Here is an 18330-nt window from a genome sequence, read left to right on the forward strand (position 1 = left end):
GGGGTAGGACCCACATGTCCGAAGATCAAACCGGTCACACTTCGCTATGAAGTGGTACCTATCTGACCCCAAGCTTTTCCTCCGCTCCTCCCCAACGTGTGACTTACGTGGGGAGACTTATGAACTGACCGTTACTACGCAGCGTCCTGGGCAATGGAACACCGCCTGTTTTTCTACAAAAAACTTTGGGGGAGGGAAGGTTTGGAGACCCACCTAAAATCTAGAAAAATCATGCTAACACATATTATAAATTTTTTTATCAAAATTTTTAAACCGTTTTGAAGCAATATTAAAAAATTCGGTTTTATTTTTAGCACCCCAAGATTTCAAATAATGCAATTTAAATACATAAATACATTAATGTCGCGAAAAACTTAATTTATCAATAATTTTTTTTTATTAAAAGTCAATTATTTATCTTACAAATATTGTTACTGATATACGTGCATAATATTATACTCCTTACCTAAAACTACTCCTTACTCAAAATAACATAAAAAAAGAATTAGTAATGTTGTTATAAAAAATATATATAAAAATAATTATTACAAAAAAATTAATTACATACATACAATACATACAGCAATTATTACGCTGGAGTGAAACACGTCATTTCAGCCAAGTAAGTATGAAGAAAGTTGTATATTCCTTTCTGATTATTACGTCATGTTCTTCGGAAGATTGGCGATACAAATGGAATCTCTAGCTTTGAAAATTGCGGCATCAAATATTTTTGAATCTGGCCGCTCAAAGAAGGTCCTCAGATTGTTTAACCATGAGCTCTGCCATCTTTCTACTGATCTTTTACCCTATATTTTATCCTCTAGTATAAGTCGATGTAGCTCGTATTTTTCTCCTCCCAATTTGGATTGTTCTCTGTTGTATATAAGCGAGGTTCCTACAGCCTCTGCCGCTTCTCGCATTTCGACCGCCATTGTTTTCTGTCCATCCATTCGTCTTCTTTGATGGCTCTATCTCTCATTATGTGCCGTACATTTTCTTTCCAGACAACTGAAGGCCTTCCCCTTCTTCTTCTTTATTGTGGTATGTAATTTAAAGCTTTCTTTGTCCATCTATCTTCATTCACTCGCTTCACGTGACCATACCACACTAGTTGTCTCGTTTCAATTCTGTCTACTCTGGAATATACAGTATTTGTCCTCCTTCTAATATCTTCATTCCTGATATAATCTTTTTTGGATACACCACACGCTCTCCTTAGAAAATCCATTTCTACTACTTCTATTATTTTTCTATTTTTTTCGTGATCTGCCAAACTTCTGCCCCATAAGTCATAATAGGCTCTACCAAGGTTCGATAAATGGTCAATTTCGTTTCTTGTCTAATATCTTTAGACCATAGTAGAAAGTTTAAAATGTTTACCGCTTTTTTTCCCTGCTGCGTTCTGTTTTCGATGTCTCTTTTGGTAGTGCCTTCTTTAGATATTATAAATCCGAGATATTTATATTCATTACATGTTTTTGTGTTTCTAATTTCTAATTGTTCTCTCTTGATGGTGTTAAAAAGTTATTACAATTATTAACTCTAAGTAAAACCTCAAATTGTAAAAACAATTTTTATATTTTAACTCATAAAATTTACTTTTACAGATAATTAAAAAAAGTTATAAATTGCAAAAATAGATTAAAGAACGTTAATGTATACTATATTTTTTGTGAACATTTTGTTGCTGTCTTTTATAGTGTTCCTTGTAGTAGAATTCTATATTCTTTGGTATAATGTCCAAAACTTGAACTATAATGAACCTTAGAAAAAGCTACGTAAAGCTGCTCGTTACCAAACACACGTTCGTTAGTGGGTAAATAGATAAATAGATAGGTAAAGGTAAATAGATCCCAACGCGTTGCAGAGATCGTCACCTGCTACAGAGATATTAGTTTTTGTGGAAAGGTCAACAGGCACAATATTTTATATTGATTCATTTTTTGTTCGTAATTTAGCTTATTTAGACATAGTATTTCAAAAATATTAAGTTTTTAGTAGTTGTCATTTTGAATAATTACTTTAGTTTGAATAGATATTTTACTGCAAATGTTCGCTGGTTTTTTTATTTTTAAGATACTTCTTTGATTAAAGTTATGTATTTTTTGCGGACTCTTTATTATTTCTTTATTTATTAAACATGAATATTTGAAGAGCCACGGTAAAGGACGATCAGAGTCCATATTTAGTCGGAATTTAGATATTAGCGACATATTTAAGCTTTTCGTGGAAAGAACCCAAGCATGGTTTCGTTTGTACAATAACGATCAGCGTACAGAAGATAATAAAGGAGAAGGATATAAGCTAACGGAGAATAATGATCAGGTTCCTCGCGCTGACGGCTAATAACGATCAAGTTCCGACGACCTTTTAACTAAACATAGATTGTAGTTGGCGTCTATACCATCAGTTTTATTCTGTTATCACTAAGCGAACAGCTGTTGTTTCTCAGTTTTCACTAATTTGTTTTTGAGTAAATTTACAATGTCAACTGATCTTAGTAATAGTGATACATCTAAAGAAAATAATGAGCCACGTGAAGTTAAAAAAGAGAAGAAAACCGGCAAAATCAGTGATAATGAAAAAATTACGTACCACCACTGACGAGGTCGAGAAAGACTGCAAGTGCATTCGTTACAACTGTTTTCAAGTCATCCCTTTGAACGAAAGGGATTTTGCGATGGAACGATTAATTGCTCATTTTAATGGGTTAGGCGACTACAATGTTCAACAAATATTTAACAGGTCACGTTTGTCCTGTCACGGTTTTACCTGTTGGTAGACGGAGAAGCTAAAATCCTGAAGCTGAAGCAAGTTTTAATCAAACTTCCTATAGTTATAAAGTTCAAGTAAATGCGAGTGGCTCGTTACAAGATACTGTTTTTTTTTTTATAAAGCATTTTTGTCTTTACACGACGTCACTAATCGCCGTGTTCAAACCATAAGGAAAAATTTACTTGAACTTGGTGATGGTAAAGAAGATGGATGAGGCGGTCATAAAAACGGGCATAATACGTTGACCGATGAAACAAGAACAATGGTAATGAGCTTTATGCAGTCCCTGAAAGGCAGAAAATCTCATTATTCTTTGCATGACACTAGTAAAATGTATTTACCTGCAGAACTTAGTACAGCCAAACTTCATTGAATGTATAATGAATTACACAATAGTAATAAAATAGGGTACACTACATTTCATGAGATATTTATGAGTAATTTCAATATATCATTGGGCTACTCACGTAAAGATACATGTAGCTCTTGCGACACTTTTAAAGCTAACATTCCAATTACTATGGATAAAATGGCTAACTGCACTGATGAAGAAACGAACAAATCATTGATAATAACGCTGCAGACACTAGTGCGCGAGAAGATGATCCATTTATCTATTAAGACTACTAAGTTGCATGATTTATTGCACCTAGCTCAATTCCTGACAAATCCTGAGGCGCATTCCTTTTACCAAGGACTAGTTTCCCGTCGACGATCCACCAATCGACAATTAACGCGCAAAAGAGATCAGAGTCAAGCTCCTTAATTAAAACATTGAAGATTTCAAGCACATATATAATTAGCAAACTATTTTTCTTTTATTTGCGTATTAAAAAATCTTATAGTAATAAACTGACGAGAAATAAAAAGACGAGAGGCAAGAGGAACCACCGATTTTTGAAGTTAAAGATGCAGTTAAAAAACTAGCCAGAAACTAATCACCCGGAAAAGATAATCTCCCAGCTGAACTATATAAAGAAGGTGGCCAGCCACGATACCATAATGGCATTAGAACAGCTTATAAAAGTAATATGGACACAGAAATCCCTCCCCGATGATTGGAATACTTTGCACCATACACAAAAAAGGAGATATCTTTGGCTGCTCTAACTACAAAGGAATTACGCTTTTAAATGCAACTTATAAAATATTTTCCACAGTACTATGTATGGCACCATATGCAGAACGGATAGTAGGAAAATACCAGGCTGGTTTCAGAGGTGGTAAATCGACAATTTATCAGATTGCAACCCTGAAACAAATTTCAGAAAAATCACTGAAATATGGCATTGATACTCATGACATATTTATAGACTACAAAGCAGCCTACGACTCTGAATAGAAGAGAAATGTTCAACAGAATGAAAGAGCTAGAAATACCAAATCAGTTGGTAAATTTAAAAAAACTAACTCTTGAAAAAGTTGAATGTAGAGTACGAATTCAGGGGAACTGTCTGAACCTTTTAAAACAAATAACGGGCTGCGCCAGGGAGACCCTCTCTCCTGTATACTGTACAATCTGGCTGTGTTTTTTAATTTTTTAATTTCCATAGATTCTAATAAAGATAGCTTAAGTCCTTTATTTTGGATGTCAAGAATTTGAAATTCGTCATTAAAAGAATGATTATGATCTAGAAGGTGAAGTGCGTATGTAGAATCTATTTTTCTATTATTGAAAGTCTGTTTATGTTCTGCTATCCGTTTGTTAAAAGTTCTACCAGTTTGACCGATGTACGTTTTTGGGCAGTCGCCACATTTAAGCTTGTATACACCACTGTGTAAGTGCTTTTTATTTTGGCTCTTGTCAATATTTTCATATCTATATTGATTGTATATATTGCTTCATTCGAATTCGTGCTCATATACGTATTTTCCTTGAGATTTAAAAACCGTTGCATCAGTTTTTGACAACTAGCTGCTAAGCAATAATTCCACGATAGAACCTAATACTTTTTTTCAGCATAATTGTGTAACGGTGTTGGCTATTAAAGAAGGCTACACATATTTTACCTTAAAATTATACATAATTACTTATAGTTTGTCAAATATAGGAAAAAGTTGGAAAGTTTGCTTTAATCAGTAGATAGCACTACACGTTTCATTGTTTCATAAGTCGAATTTGAATTTCACATTGTATACAGTAGATATAGAAATAATCGAATAGGCAACAGCTCATATTATACGTCTAGTTCATCTTTGTGCCTCCGAATAAAGCATCGTTCTTTCTTTTTGCGCAGGCAGGCAAAATCTTAATAACTCTGGGAAATCGGTTTTTCTTAGACTTTGACTTTGAAAAACTTTGAATTATCCAAGTATCTGACAAGTTTTTCTTAATATGTACACCTATAAGATTTCGTTGTTGATTTTTTAATTATTAATAATTAAGTTTAAAAAATGCAGTTTTTTTCGGTTTGTTTACCGTTAACAAGTTATGTAATTAAAATAGAATATTAAAGTTTTATCTTTGAAAACATTGCAATTTTTAAAATGACGTATTATATAAGTTGTAACATCATTTTTTTGCTCCGAAAACAGCAAATTAAGGCAAAAGCGTTAATTGTTTATAAAGCTTGTATAAACTAGAAAATAATTTTTTTATGCATCGAAAGATCTATTATGTGATTCTTAACTATTCCTCAAAATTTTACATCAATCCATCAATTAGTTTAAAGTTATTCTAATTGTTTACTACAAAGATCTTTTTTTGCAATAACATAAGTCCGTATAAAAGTTGTACTATAGATTTTATGTTCTATTGTATTATCACTATGCACTAAAAATTTTTTAAATTAACGATTGCTTATAAACATATATATATATATATATATATATATATATATATATATATATATATACAATTTATATAAATACTTTGGTTACTTGTACATAAATGTACTGTAATGTCTTAGTTATTCGTTAAGAAACTCTTCCACTGAATAATATGGTCTTTATTTAAGTTGCAAAGGGAGATGGTTGTATAATTTTTTTGCCGAATATAATATAGATTTACTAACTCAGTGGACGGGATCGGTAAATACACATCAAAGCTTGAATTTCTGATGGAGTAGTCATGATTAGATCTTGCTAGAAAAACATGTGGGTGTTTACGAATTAAGCAAAGAGGGAAGAGTGAAAATCCCGTGATTTTTGAAGTAGCTTCTACAATGTGTTTTTCTACTGAGGCCAAAAAGATACCGTATTGCTCTTTTTTGTAATTTAAACCTGACATCAGATTGGGCAGCTGTACTAGAACCCCGAAAAGGAGGACTATATTGAAGATGGGACTCGAACGAAGAGAAATATGTTGATGCTAAATTGATTTCCTTCTAAACAGATCTTATTGCATAGCAGGCTGAGGCTATGCAGTAGTTTCTTACTTAACAAATCGATATAAAGGGACCATTTAAGGTTGCTGTCTATAAAAATACCAAGAAATTTTACAAAATCAACGATACTAATCTGGCTGTTATTAAGAAGCAAGGGTTGAAGAGTTTCTTTATAGGATAATGCTACTGTCTTATCCACGTTAAAAGAGAGTAAATTAGAGTAGAACCAGGTTTTTATTTTAAGTAGATCAGAAGTCATGAAGAATTGCAATATTAGAGTTCCTCCAGGTCATACTGGTATCATCAGCAAAAAGAAAAATTTTTTCATCGATTTTTAAGTGATGTCATTTATAAAGATAAGGAAAAGTAGAAGACCCAATACTGAACCTTGAGGTACTCCACATATAATACTTTTGTGACTACAGTCAGTATCATTTGCTCTAACTAGTTGTTTCCTATTCCTTAAGAGCGTAGGCGCAAAATTTCGGGCCAATGGTTTTTAAACGCATTCATTTTTTTCGAATCCTGAGAAAACTAACAAATATTTTTGAAAAATTTAAACGCAGAATGAAAGATTACATTATTACCGAGGGCCGAAAGTTCCTTCCGTTCCGAAACAAAAAGTTTTTTTGAATGAGATATTTGAAATTAAAAATCACACTAAATTTTCTCTTTTTTTTTTTCACCCCTGTAACTTATTAAAATAAACATTATAGAACTTTTCAAGGACTTTCGGCCCTCAGTAATATTGTATTCTTTCATACGGCGTTTAAATTTTTCAAAAATACTTATTAGTTTTCTCAGGATTCGAAAAAAATGAATGCATTTAAAAAGCATTGGCCCAAAATTTTGCGCCTACGCTCTTAAGATAGATTGGAACCAATTGAAAGAAATACCTCGAATTTCGTAGAAATTTAGTTTTTTTATCAAAATATCGTGATTTACACATTAAAAAGCTTTGGCATAGTCACAAAAATCAGTAGTAGTGTAAAGATTATTGTTTAGTGCTTGATAGACCTCATGTTGTACAGAAAAAATATCATCACTGGTACATTTATTAGACAAAAAGCCGAACTGACGTTGTGATAAAATGTTTTCAACGAAAAAGGACATAATTCGGGCTCATCAAGTCTCTCAATAATTTTGGATAGGACCGGTAGTAAGGCAATAGGTCTATAGTTGCAGACATTCGATTTTTCACCACCCTTATGAAGAGGAATAATAATGGCTGTCGTTAGGCACTCTGGAAATCTACCTTTTATTTTTTTTATACAGCTCCGTCATATAAAATGTCAAAATAATTGTTAGATATTATGTTGAAACACACTAAATTTTTACCTAAAGGCTATAGCGGGATGGTCAAAAGTGCCTCCGCGCCCATCAGCACCGTGACTTGTGCTTTCAATAGACCATATAAAAACATGACTTTATACAAATTTTTAGCTTCCCAGAGAACATAGAAGCTCTTAAATTTAAAAAAGAAGCTTTTTTCGACTTTATTTTTTTCTGGACGCAATTTTGCTTTAAAAAAATCTGAAAAAATTCATGAAGGTGTATCTTTTGAATACAAAATAGCCTGATTTTTCTCAAATTTTTATATTGAAAATTGAGCCTAGGAAAAATTGAAATTTTCAATAATTTCTTAGGTTATGTTAATAATTTTTGGCTAACTTTTAAATAGTAATTTTTTATGTATTTTATTTCGCTCTTTTGAATGGCCAAGGCAGAACTTTCAATTTTTGAGCGGAAAGCATAGAAAAATCAAAAAAACCGTTATTTACCCATTTATTTGCACATAACCTCAAATTCTATTGTAAAAGTACCCATTTAACTCTTTCATAAAGATAAAATTCGAAAATACCACGTTTTTTATCCTTTTCGCACTTTTTTTACCTCAAATTCAGATAGCTAATGTATGTAGAAACAATGTCTGCAACGCGCATACTTCCATTGTCTTTGTCATGGTTACGGATCATGCGCGTAGCAGACATTGTAGTTGTCGCCACTGCTTTCGTCTTAAGATCGTGGCATATTATTATGCACGTTGCATTTAGTTACCGAAAAATATAATTTAAATGGTTTTAAATATGAACAATTCACACTGTCCGGAACGTATCGTATCAGACACCTAACGTTTCCGTTCAGTATATTCGAATACAATAATTTACGGATGCGACCGCTACGGAACGAGTCGAAACCTGTTGGTACGGATAATGTGAATTAGGAGTCCGCCGTTTTCCCCTCGTTGTATTTAGGTATTTGTTTGATTTGATACAAAGTATTTAAAAAAATAATTTTCGAGGCTATTTTGTCATTTATGCATGTGTTTCTATTGCTTTGTGACAATTAAACACGGAAGTGATAAACAATTAGGACTTTTGCACGGAAGTGATACCTCTTCTTTTTTTAAAAATACTCTGGTTTGATATTTACAGTTTAATATTACAGTTAAAATGGATTTCGAAAAATTATTTGAACTCGTACACGATGAAGAAATTTTATAAAATACAATGATAAATGCTATTATGATGCAAATAAAAAAGAAAATATGTGGGAAAGCGAGAACACATCTTCACCGCACCAAACTGAAACGTTCTATGTGAAACTATATGTGCATGATAATATGTCGCGACCTTTAGTGTCGCCTTCGTATCGCTTTGACCCTGCTAGCCCATGGAGTACGATACGCGCGCCTATAGGATAAATGGCAATTCTAAAGGCGGGTACACATATGCGAGCAGAACTGTTCGCGAACCGTTTGTGAACGCTATATTCGTTAATTTGTACGACGGGACGAACCGCTTGCGAGCTGTTCGTTCGTTGCTCGTCAGGAACCACCGCCTGTCGGTTTTTGGGACGAACACAAAGAATGTTCGCAGAACTATAAATTGTGTCTATAAATTGTTTCTGCTAAGTGTGCGATGAGATCATTCGGTTAAACAAAATTGCTGAACGAGCGCGGCTTATTCAAAAGTAACGAGAGAAATTAATAACAGATAATCTAAACAAAATACCGAAATGTTTAGAATAACGAAGTAAATTAATTTTCGGTTTGTTATTAGATACTTAGGGTATTGGATAGCCTGAACATAAACATATTTTCAACGAACTCTTCGCGAACAGCTCACGAGCAGTTCGCAAACAGTTCGGCTCGCATATGTGTACCCACCTTAATATTTAACTCTAAACTTCGATTTGACCAACTACTTCGAGAATTTCAATCCAACTCGAGATTTTCGATATTAACTCACAACGGATTTTAGGACAAAGGAATGATATATCCCATAGGCGTGCTCTATCATTATCTATTAGTAACTTATTTATTTTGATAAACATTTGGTATTAGACTGTATGTAGGCAATATGCATTATCAACTAAGGCTTGCGCACAATAAGTGATATACGATTAAAAACGATAAAAACATTTGTTGAGGAAGGGTCAGTCTTAAAGCTAATGGTTCTTTTTCGAGGTTTGACTATCTAAGAAAATGAATGGTATAACAAAATTTAAGGGTGCGGTCAGAAAGACGCGGAAATTCGATCATTTAGCGACTAGATTTTAAGGTTATGAACCAATAAAGTGGGGGAATATTAGAAAAACACGATTTTTTCGCAATTTGAGAATTTGTAAGTTAAAAATGATTATTTTAACAATGATGATTCATAGCCCGTAAGATGAAAAAGCATACATATAACTAGCTGATTTTGAGGTAAGGTAAAAAAAGTGCAAAAAGGATAAAAAACGTGGTATTTTCGAATTTTATCTTTATGAAAGAGTTAAATGCGGACTTTTACAATAGAATTTGATAATGTGGAAGAAAAAATGTCGAAAAATGTTCAATTACCAACTGAGTTTTGAGGTTATGTGCAAAGGAATGAGTAAAAAAACGGTTTTTTTTTATTTTTCGATGCTTTCCGCTCAAAAATTGAAAATTCTGCCTTGGCCATTCAAAAGAACGAAAAAAAATACACAAAAAATACTATTTAAAAGTTAGCCAAAAATTATTAAAATAACCTAAGAAATTATTGAAAATTTCAATGATTGTTCCTAGGCTCAATTTTCCATACAAAAATTTGAAAAAAATCAGGCTATTTTGTATTCAAAAGATACACCTTCATGAATTTTTTCTGATTTTTTTAAAACAAAATTGCGTTCAGAAAAAAATAAAGTCGAAAAAAGCTTCTTTTTTAGATTTAAGAGGTTATGTGGCCTCTGGGAAGCTAAAATAATAGCTCTTTCAATATTAGAAAAACAGATTCTACCTACGCACTTCACCTTCTAGACCATAATCATTCTTTTAATGACTAATTTCAAATTCTTAACATTCCACAAAAAAGCCTTAAAATATCTTTATTAGAATCTATGGAAATTAACAAATTATAAATTACAGGCATAATTCTGGTTGACCGACTTGAGACAAACAGTTCTCCCCTCCTCAGCTTACTCAATCGAAGACGATAAAATGTAAACGCATGCTAAAAATAGATCACTTGAGAAAGGCACTCTGCCTAAACAGCCGTAGGGAGAATAAATTTTGTGGAGGTGGAGGTGGAAACAGTCGATTCTATCACTTATCTGTTTTTGTTTTAGAAAAAAACTGCATTTTTCTCATTTAATTGTTAATAACGAAAAAACAACGCCCAAAGCTGTGCAGAAAAATAGGTTTTCTTGCTATGCCCATACTCGTATAGTAAGTAAGAAACTTGTCACATATTTGGATAATTCATTCCTTAACATGATCTTTTTTACCTATGTCCCTTAGCTACAAATTTGTTCCTATATTTGGCAATAACGACTAAGCTTTTTTATTTCGTTGTTAACATATAACCATTTATTAAAAAAAATTAAGTCTATGCCATATAAGGAAATGGAGTCGTCGACAAAGAACGATGGGTAATAATACCGATAACCAATAACACCCCACATATCTAATCCTCTATTTCTTGTTTCAGATATAAAGTGCTACAAAGTCTCCCAGCTCTTTGAAAGAGTAGGCATGATGGACGAACGACGCAGGTGCGTGCTATGCGGGAAGATTGTAAGCAATACCCGAAACCATTATTACGTACATTTCCCGGGACAGTATTCTTGTACGCATTGTCCGGCGGTGTACACCCGTAGTGATACACTTCTGTTGCATATGAGGACAAAGCATCCTGCAGTCGCTTAGCTAATGCTACATTGCTAGGTTATAGGTAAATTTTTTCAAGTATAATTAACTTTTTTGAAAGAGGCTTCCGAACTGCAGGGAACGGTTTGAACGAAGCGTTTTAACAGATATTTCTTATTGGCTTTAAATTATTTTTACAATATAAATTTGTATATTTTAATAGACTTAAACACATTCAAGAGTTCAAGAAAATTACAAAGTATATTGGTTATTGTAATTGGGAAAATTTTCCTCTTTTCTAAAAATTGTAGGACTCCCTGTTCATTGTAAAATGCGTACTTTTCTTTAAATTTTGAATTTATATGGTATTAAACTACAATTGATTTCAATGAAAATTACATTTTACATTTGTTTTTTGACTTTTTGATTTCCAATCCGGAAATATTATATAGGATAACAATTTGTTAATTTTTAATGTATATTTCTTTGAAAATAATTACTGAATTGGAATTCGAAAAATAAAAACATACAGGTGCGGCAGATCAATGGCCAATTAGAAAAATCAGAATCATGAAAATTGGAACAAAGGGGTTTTGAAGAGTGACCTATTTAATGAGAATATTTTCATCTATTTTCTACTTCCAGTTATATCGGAAGTTTCTTATAACTTCGTTTTTTTTTAATCGGACACCCTGTATATTTTTTAATTTACGAAATATTTACGTTATTCTGAACATTTTTTGTTAATACTTTCCTATACCTATGTGCACCATTTTTGAGTTATAATGGTTTTTTTATGAAAATTACACTTTTCTACCATGTATATAAAGTTCAATATCCTCTTATGTAATTTGAATAAAAGTTTAAATTTCTTACGAACACAAAAATTTGTTTTCGTAGATTCTGTTGTGTTGATTTACAACTTTCATATTTTAAGTTAAACATTGAACAATTAAAAAGATATTATCAAAGAAAATAGGCACTTGCTTATTAATGTAATAAATGTTTATTTACTTTATTTATTATAGCTTCCTCGGCAGTTACAGTCTTATACGACGTCTGATTATTCGTATAAGACTGACTTGGGCAGCCTTCGGCAAGCTGAACCATATTTTCAAATCGTCTGATATACCAATATGCCTTAAAAGAAAAACGTTTAATCAGTGTGTTTTGCCAGTGTTAACTTACGGTGCGGAAACGTTGACCATGACAAGGAGAACAGTTCAAAAGATCCGTGTGTGTCAAAGGGCGATGGAGCGTGCTATGTTAGGCGTTTCACTACGAAACAAGATCCCAAATCGCCAGCTACGACAAAGAACAGGAGTGGCTGATGCAGTAGAGAGAGTAGCAACACTGAAATGGAACTGGGCAGGTCACGTGGCTCGAATGACAGATAAGAGATGGACAAAACGGATACTGGAATGGAGACCAAGAGATGATGCCTACCGAAGCAGAGGTCGTCCACCAACACGTTCAACTGACGATCTAAAACGTTGTCATAGGAATTGAATGCAAGAGGCACAAGATCGAAATAGATGGAAAATTATGAGGGAGATCTATGTCCAGCAGTGGATAAGCGAAGATTGAATGATGATGAGCAGTTACAGGTTCAGAAAACACCTTATTTTTAACATATCTCAAAATGTAGTAATCTAAAGGTGACAACAGGATCTTGGTGACCAGAGAAACGGATCTTTATTAGCTATCCGTCTATCGCTAAATATTTTATCAAGCAATGTGTCCACTCCTCGAATATTGTGAGCCGGTGCTCCATCTTGTTGAAACCAAACCTTGCTAGCCTTATTATTATGTAAAGCGTGCAGTGCTGGTACAATTACTTTCCGTAAAATGTTGCAGTAACGCTCTCCGTTTAAATTTTCTTCATAAATCATGGGAGCGACTATCTTATTATTTTTCACAGCACAAAGACATTGAATGAAAAGAATGCTTGAAATTTACTATCCCACGTTGAGGATTTTCGTCACTCAAGAAGTGACTGTTATGGCGGTTACACATACCACTTTGTAAACTTCGATTCATTACACCAAATATATATATTTTTTTAATCTTGATCTTGGCATTTTATTAAAACCCATTCACAAAACTCTACATGTCTTACATAATCTCCAGGATGTAAATGTTGAGCTAGCGTATACACATTACCGTAAGGATGAATTTGGATTAGCTGCAAAATATCCCACAATATCTATTTGTAAGTCTTTATTATCGGCGTGGGTCCTTTTACTTATAAACTGACCACACTGAAAACAGTTGTTTAACAAACGTTTTACAGTTTTATGATTTGGTCGGGGTTTCTCAGGATATCCCTCAGCAAAAACACGGCAAATTCTGGATACTATTCTATTACATTCACCGTAAATTATAATTGAATTTAAAAAATCATCAATTGTATATCCTAAATGGGCCATTATTATTTTGTAAAGAAAGTTAGACAAATTAATATTATAACTGTCAGCCAATAGCATACAACAAGGTTGCTATTAAACATTAACAATTTTGTAAAATAATACATAATATACATATTTTTGTCAGAATATTCCATAGACTACTCGATGAATAAATTTTTTGTGACAAAAATGTATAAAGTTAATTTATTTCAATATCGCAAGAGTTAGGTATAGGAAATACTAATACAGATCGATAGTAAAAAGCATATTTTTCTAAAATAATGAATCACATACAGGATGTCCCATTTGAAAAAAGGAATTAAGCGAAAATTAAGGATGCCGGTTTTATGCCAATTTTGACAGCACCTTGTATAATGCACAAGGCAACTTTACACTGTAAACGACAATGCTGTATCGGGTTAATAAGTTCCTAAGGAATTTAAACTTTTATTAAATTACATTAAAGAATATTGAACTTTATATACATGGTAGAAAAGTGTAATTATCATATAAAAACCATTATAACTCAAAAACGGTTCACAATAGATATAGTAAAATATTAACAAAAAATGTTCAGAATAACGTGAATATTTCTAAAATTAAAGAATATACAGGATGTCCCATTAAAAAAACGAACTTATAAGATGAAAATATTTTCAATAAATAGGTCACTTTTCAAAACCTCTTCATTCCAATTTTCATGATTCAGTTATCTGTAGTTCTCGAGATATTTCTAATTGGCCCTTTATCTGTTGCACCCTGTATGTGAAGTGTAATTTTCATTACAATCACTTGTGGTTTAATCCCATATAAATACAATATATTACTTGAACGTGTCACAAGAAAACAGTTTCAAAATGTACTTTTCTGTATTGTCTAGCAAACAAAAATGAAATTAGTCATCCAAAATCACGCGAAAAAAAGTAGCCGAAATCACGTTTCAATCATGAATTCTCGGAAATTTTAAATTCGATCATAGGTGATGCGTAAGAAAATATGTTTCCTCGCTAATCACTTTACATTGTAACAATAGAATATTATATTTCTGCTGCTTATAATATATATATATATATATATATATATATATATATATATATATATATATATATATATATATATATATATATACATATATATAATCAATAACCCTTCTACCCTAAGGTGTTGGGTGGCTGCTTATAATAATAAAAATAATTTACATTACATCTACTTTATAAAATAAGTTTTCATTTACATTAATAATGTATAGACTGAGCAGATGAGCGAGAGTCGACTATATACCTAAACATGTAAAATATGTCTTCTTTTTTTATAGTAGTTTTTTTGGAATCAATTGTAAATTGTAACTTCGCTCGAAAATATACAGATTTGGAAATTTTTTAACGGAACATAGAATTTTTAATACAAAACTTATTACCTTGATTTGCGGTATTGCAATGATACACTGGCGAGCTTTACCGACGAGCCATAAAACAGCTGGTTTACTCGCCTGTCGATCAGAGCTTTTAGAGTAATTAGTGAACAGCGATTTTTTTATTAGTAGATTTATTTCATTTGGTTGAGAGGAGCTCTTGAATAAACTAATTTGCACGTCTCTATACACTCATACTCAATGTTTTAGGTAGCTGTGTTTATAAAAATTACTATAAAAGCACGTTTCGATTTGAATATGTTCGTTGTCGTTATCTAATTTTATACCGTTGTTTCCATAGATCGTACACACATTTGGATTTTTTATCTACCCCATTTAATGCGTCTGAGCAATTATCACAATAATAATTGTTTATTTTTTTGTATTTCATAATCTTCTACACTATGATTAATTAAGAATGTTCTCAATTATAGAATCAAAAATTTTGATTCGTCAAAATATAATTGATTTGACAAACTTCTTTTTCTGTTTCATTCCAGGGATTCGGCATTCATTGCTTGTTTCGGTATTAAACTACGCACCATATTATCAAAGGGCCTTCTATATTTCTTCCTTTTGTTTTGTAATTTATGATTTGTTTACTTAATTTGTTTTTATTATTATTATCCAGATTTAGCCATACGGCTCACACTCCCTTTAAGGGGAAAATATATAAATAAATAATATTATTATTATTTTTCGTTTGACTGGATTTTAATCGTAATATTTGTATTTTTGTACATATTTTTGGAGCGTAAAACGGGGGTATTGTGTATCCTCTTTTTTTTCTATAATTTTAAATAGTTTGTGCTTATCGAGCTGTTCAAATGCCCTTTTTAAAATCTTTGATGCAATATGCGTTTCTAGGTTATGTTAGGTTAGGTTTCTAGGCTAAATTATCTCCATTTTTTTCTTTAATTTGTTTTGAAATAATAGCAATTTTGTTAACAGACTTGCCGTTTAGAAAATCGTGTTTTTCTTCTCCTATAATGGCCTTTGTAATATTTTTTATTCGATTGTTATTATTTTTTGTGTATATTTTATAGATTACATTCAGTAAATTATACAAGTATATTAGGTACAAAGAGTTACTAATGTTGAGGTACTTCGTCGCATGTGTAAACAAAAAGAATTACTAAGAATAATCAAAGAGAGGAAAATGCAATACTTGGGTCATGTGCTGAGAGGCGAAAGATATGAATTACTTCAAGTTATACTGGAAGGAAAAGTACAGGGCAAAAGATCAGTAGGAAGATGCCAGAACTCGTGGCTGAAAGACCTGAGGAGATGGTTCGACCGCTCATCCGCAGAGATCTTTCGCGCAGCAGTTTCCAAAACTACAATTGCCATTTGGATCGCCAACCTTCGAAAGGAGACGGCGCAATGAGAAGAAGAATTCAGTAAATTGATACCTCTATAGTTTTCTAAATTGTTACGGTCTGTCAGCTGAGAGAGGTCTGGTGGTGCATATGCAATTCAGCGAAATTTGACACCATTAATCAGCTTTTTCATGTTTAGACCGGTTACTTTAGACCACTTGTGTGAAAACCTGCATCCTGTCACATTTACTTTAGCGAAATTTGATACCGTTAGCTCAGACGTTTATACGAATCGGGTGATTATAACTTAGTGTCCATGAAATATAGAATTGATGTTTAATTTTTGCTCTGATTATCTTTGTTTTTGAGGTAGCGCGTTTCTTCCACTAAATTCAAGATTTCCTCTGTCATCCGTTGTTTCACCTTGTATCGCATTGGTGTCAGAACTGTCTATTTCTGTCTTTATTACCAGTTTCAGTATTTTGGAGAATTTATGTATTCTTAACATTCATTAATCTATTATTGATTTCATCTGTCAGCCGTTTTTTTATGAGTGTGTTCCTTAATTAACTAGTATCGATTTGTGCATATTTTTAGTCATAAATATGTTTTTGCTGACATAATTGCGTTTCTGTATCTCTGTCTACAAATATATAGTCCATTTGGATTCTTACAGTTCTCTCTTCTTGATCTGCTGCTAAATTTCACGTGTATATTTTTCTCTTTGCCCGTTTGAACAATGTATCCTCCTGTTGATCCTTCAACATCTTGCTTTATTGGATTTCAAAATGTCTATATACATTCCATTTCTTTAACTTCGTTATGCACTTTTCCATCTTGATATAGACATATAGTATTCCAATTTAATATTATTATTATACATAGATTTAAAACATTCTCTTACTTCCGTTCTGATTTTTAATCTCTACCAGCTCATTCTGGATCTTCCTTCTTCTTTTAACTCCTTTGTTTTCGTTTTTCCAACAAATTGCTTAGCTATTTGGCTTTTATTGCTATGGAGTTAAGCTACCTTTGAATAAGTACTATATGTCATTATGCAGTTTATGTGATAATACTCTTGTTTTTCTTATATGGGATCTTTGACTTGTTCTTGTCAGATCTAAAACTGAAGACTTATTTGTGGCATTGTATGCCAACCTATTTGGCCATTTTTTAAAGGTTTTGGTAGTCCCTGTTATTTTTAAAGCCCTTGCTGTTCTGGTTAGCTCTCTAGTGTAACATTCTCTTTCTACTGAACATAGACTGTCGTATTCTATATCGAACAATGAGCTGGATGTTACGGGAATCTCTCATTTTGTTATTTGATATTCCATCTCTGGACGTTTTCCCTGGTATTGACCTCAAGGATCTTCGTTCTGACATTCTAAGTATTCTTGTTGTTTCTGCTGTATCGTCTCTCATTTGTATCACGTATGATTTATATAAGCATACTTGTCCACTAGTCTCACAAAAGTCCTCTGCATGACATAGTCCTCAAACATGCAGATATATAAACTGTTATTTGCTTATTTCTTTACGTTCTGTTTAGGTTTCCCTACTTGTCTATTTCTACTCCCAAATACTCAAAACTCGGGACTTATTTCGTTATTCACTGCAATTTTGCATCGTTTGATTTCAGTTGTCACCACTAACTATATAGATGTTGATATTTGAGAAAACTTTGGCAACGGAAATGGATTTCTGGAGATGTCCAGCAAGGAAATCGAGATTGGAAAGATTACTAACAGTAAAATAAGATACATTATGAAAGTAAATCTTACAATAGTAGAAGATATTGGTACCCAACAACTCAGATGGTATGGTCATGTTCAAAAAATGCCCGAAGATTGACTTTCAAAACAAATCATAACATGGCAACCTTATGGTAGAAGGAAAAGCGGTAGATTTCGCCTCATAGAGAGAAGGCATAAATCGGGAAATGAGAGACAGAGAAATAGAGGAAATCCTAATTAATGTT

General features: G+C 32.5%; 1 protein-coding gene across 2 annotated transcripts in view; it reads left to right on the top strand.

Annotated features, from left to right (window-relative positions):
• fru (sex determination protein fruitless) overlaps positions 1–18330 on the top strand; it is a 191359-nt gene that overhangs the window by 145979 nt on the left and 27050 nt on the right. Inside the window, exon 5 of one of the 2 annotated variants that reach the window (XM_072539740.1) lies at positions 11057–11978. The exons of the other annotated variant lie outside the window; for it this stretch is intronic. Within the exon in view, the coding sequence (XP_072395841.1) occupies positions 11057–11274 (218 nt within the window). The 3' untranslated portion in view covers positions 11275–11978. Of the gene's footprint in view, positions 1–11056; positions 11979–18330 lie in introns of those variants that run through there. 2 annotated transcript variants of the gene reach the window in all.

This window comes from Diabrotica undecimpunctata, chromosome 8 (assembly GCF_040954645.1).
Source record: "Diabrotica undecimpunctata isolate CICGRU chromosome 8, icDiaUnde3, whole genome shotgun sequence".
Taxonomy (NCBI): Eukaryota; Metazoa; Arthropoda; class Insecta; order Coleoptera; family Chrysomelidae; genus Diabrotica; species Diabrotica undecimpunctata.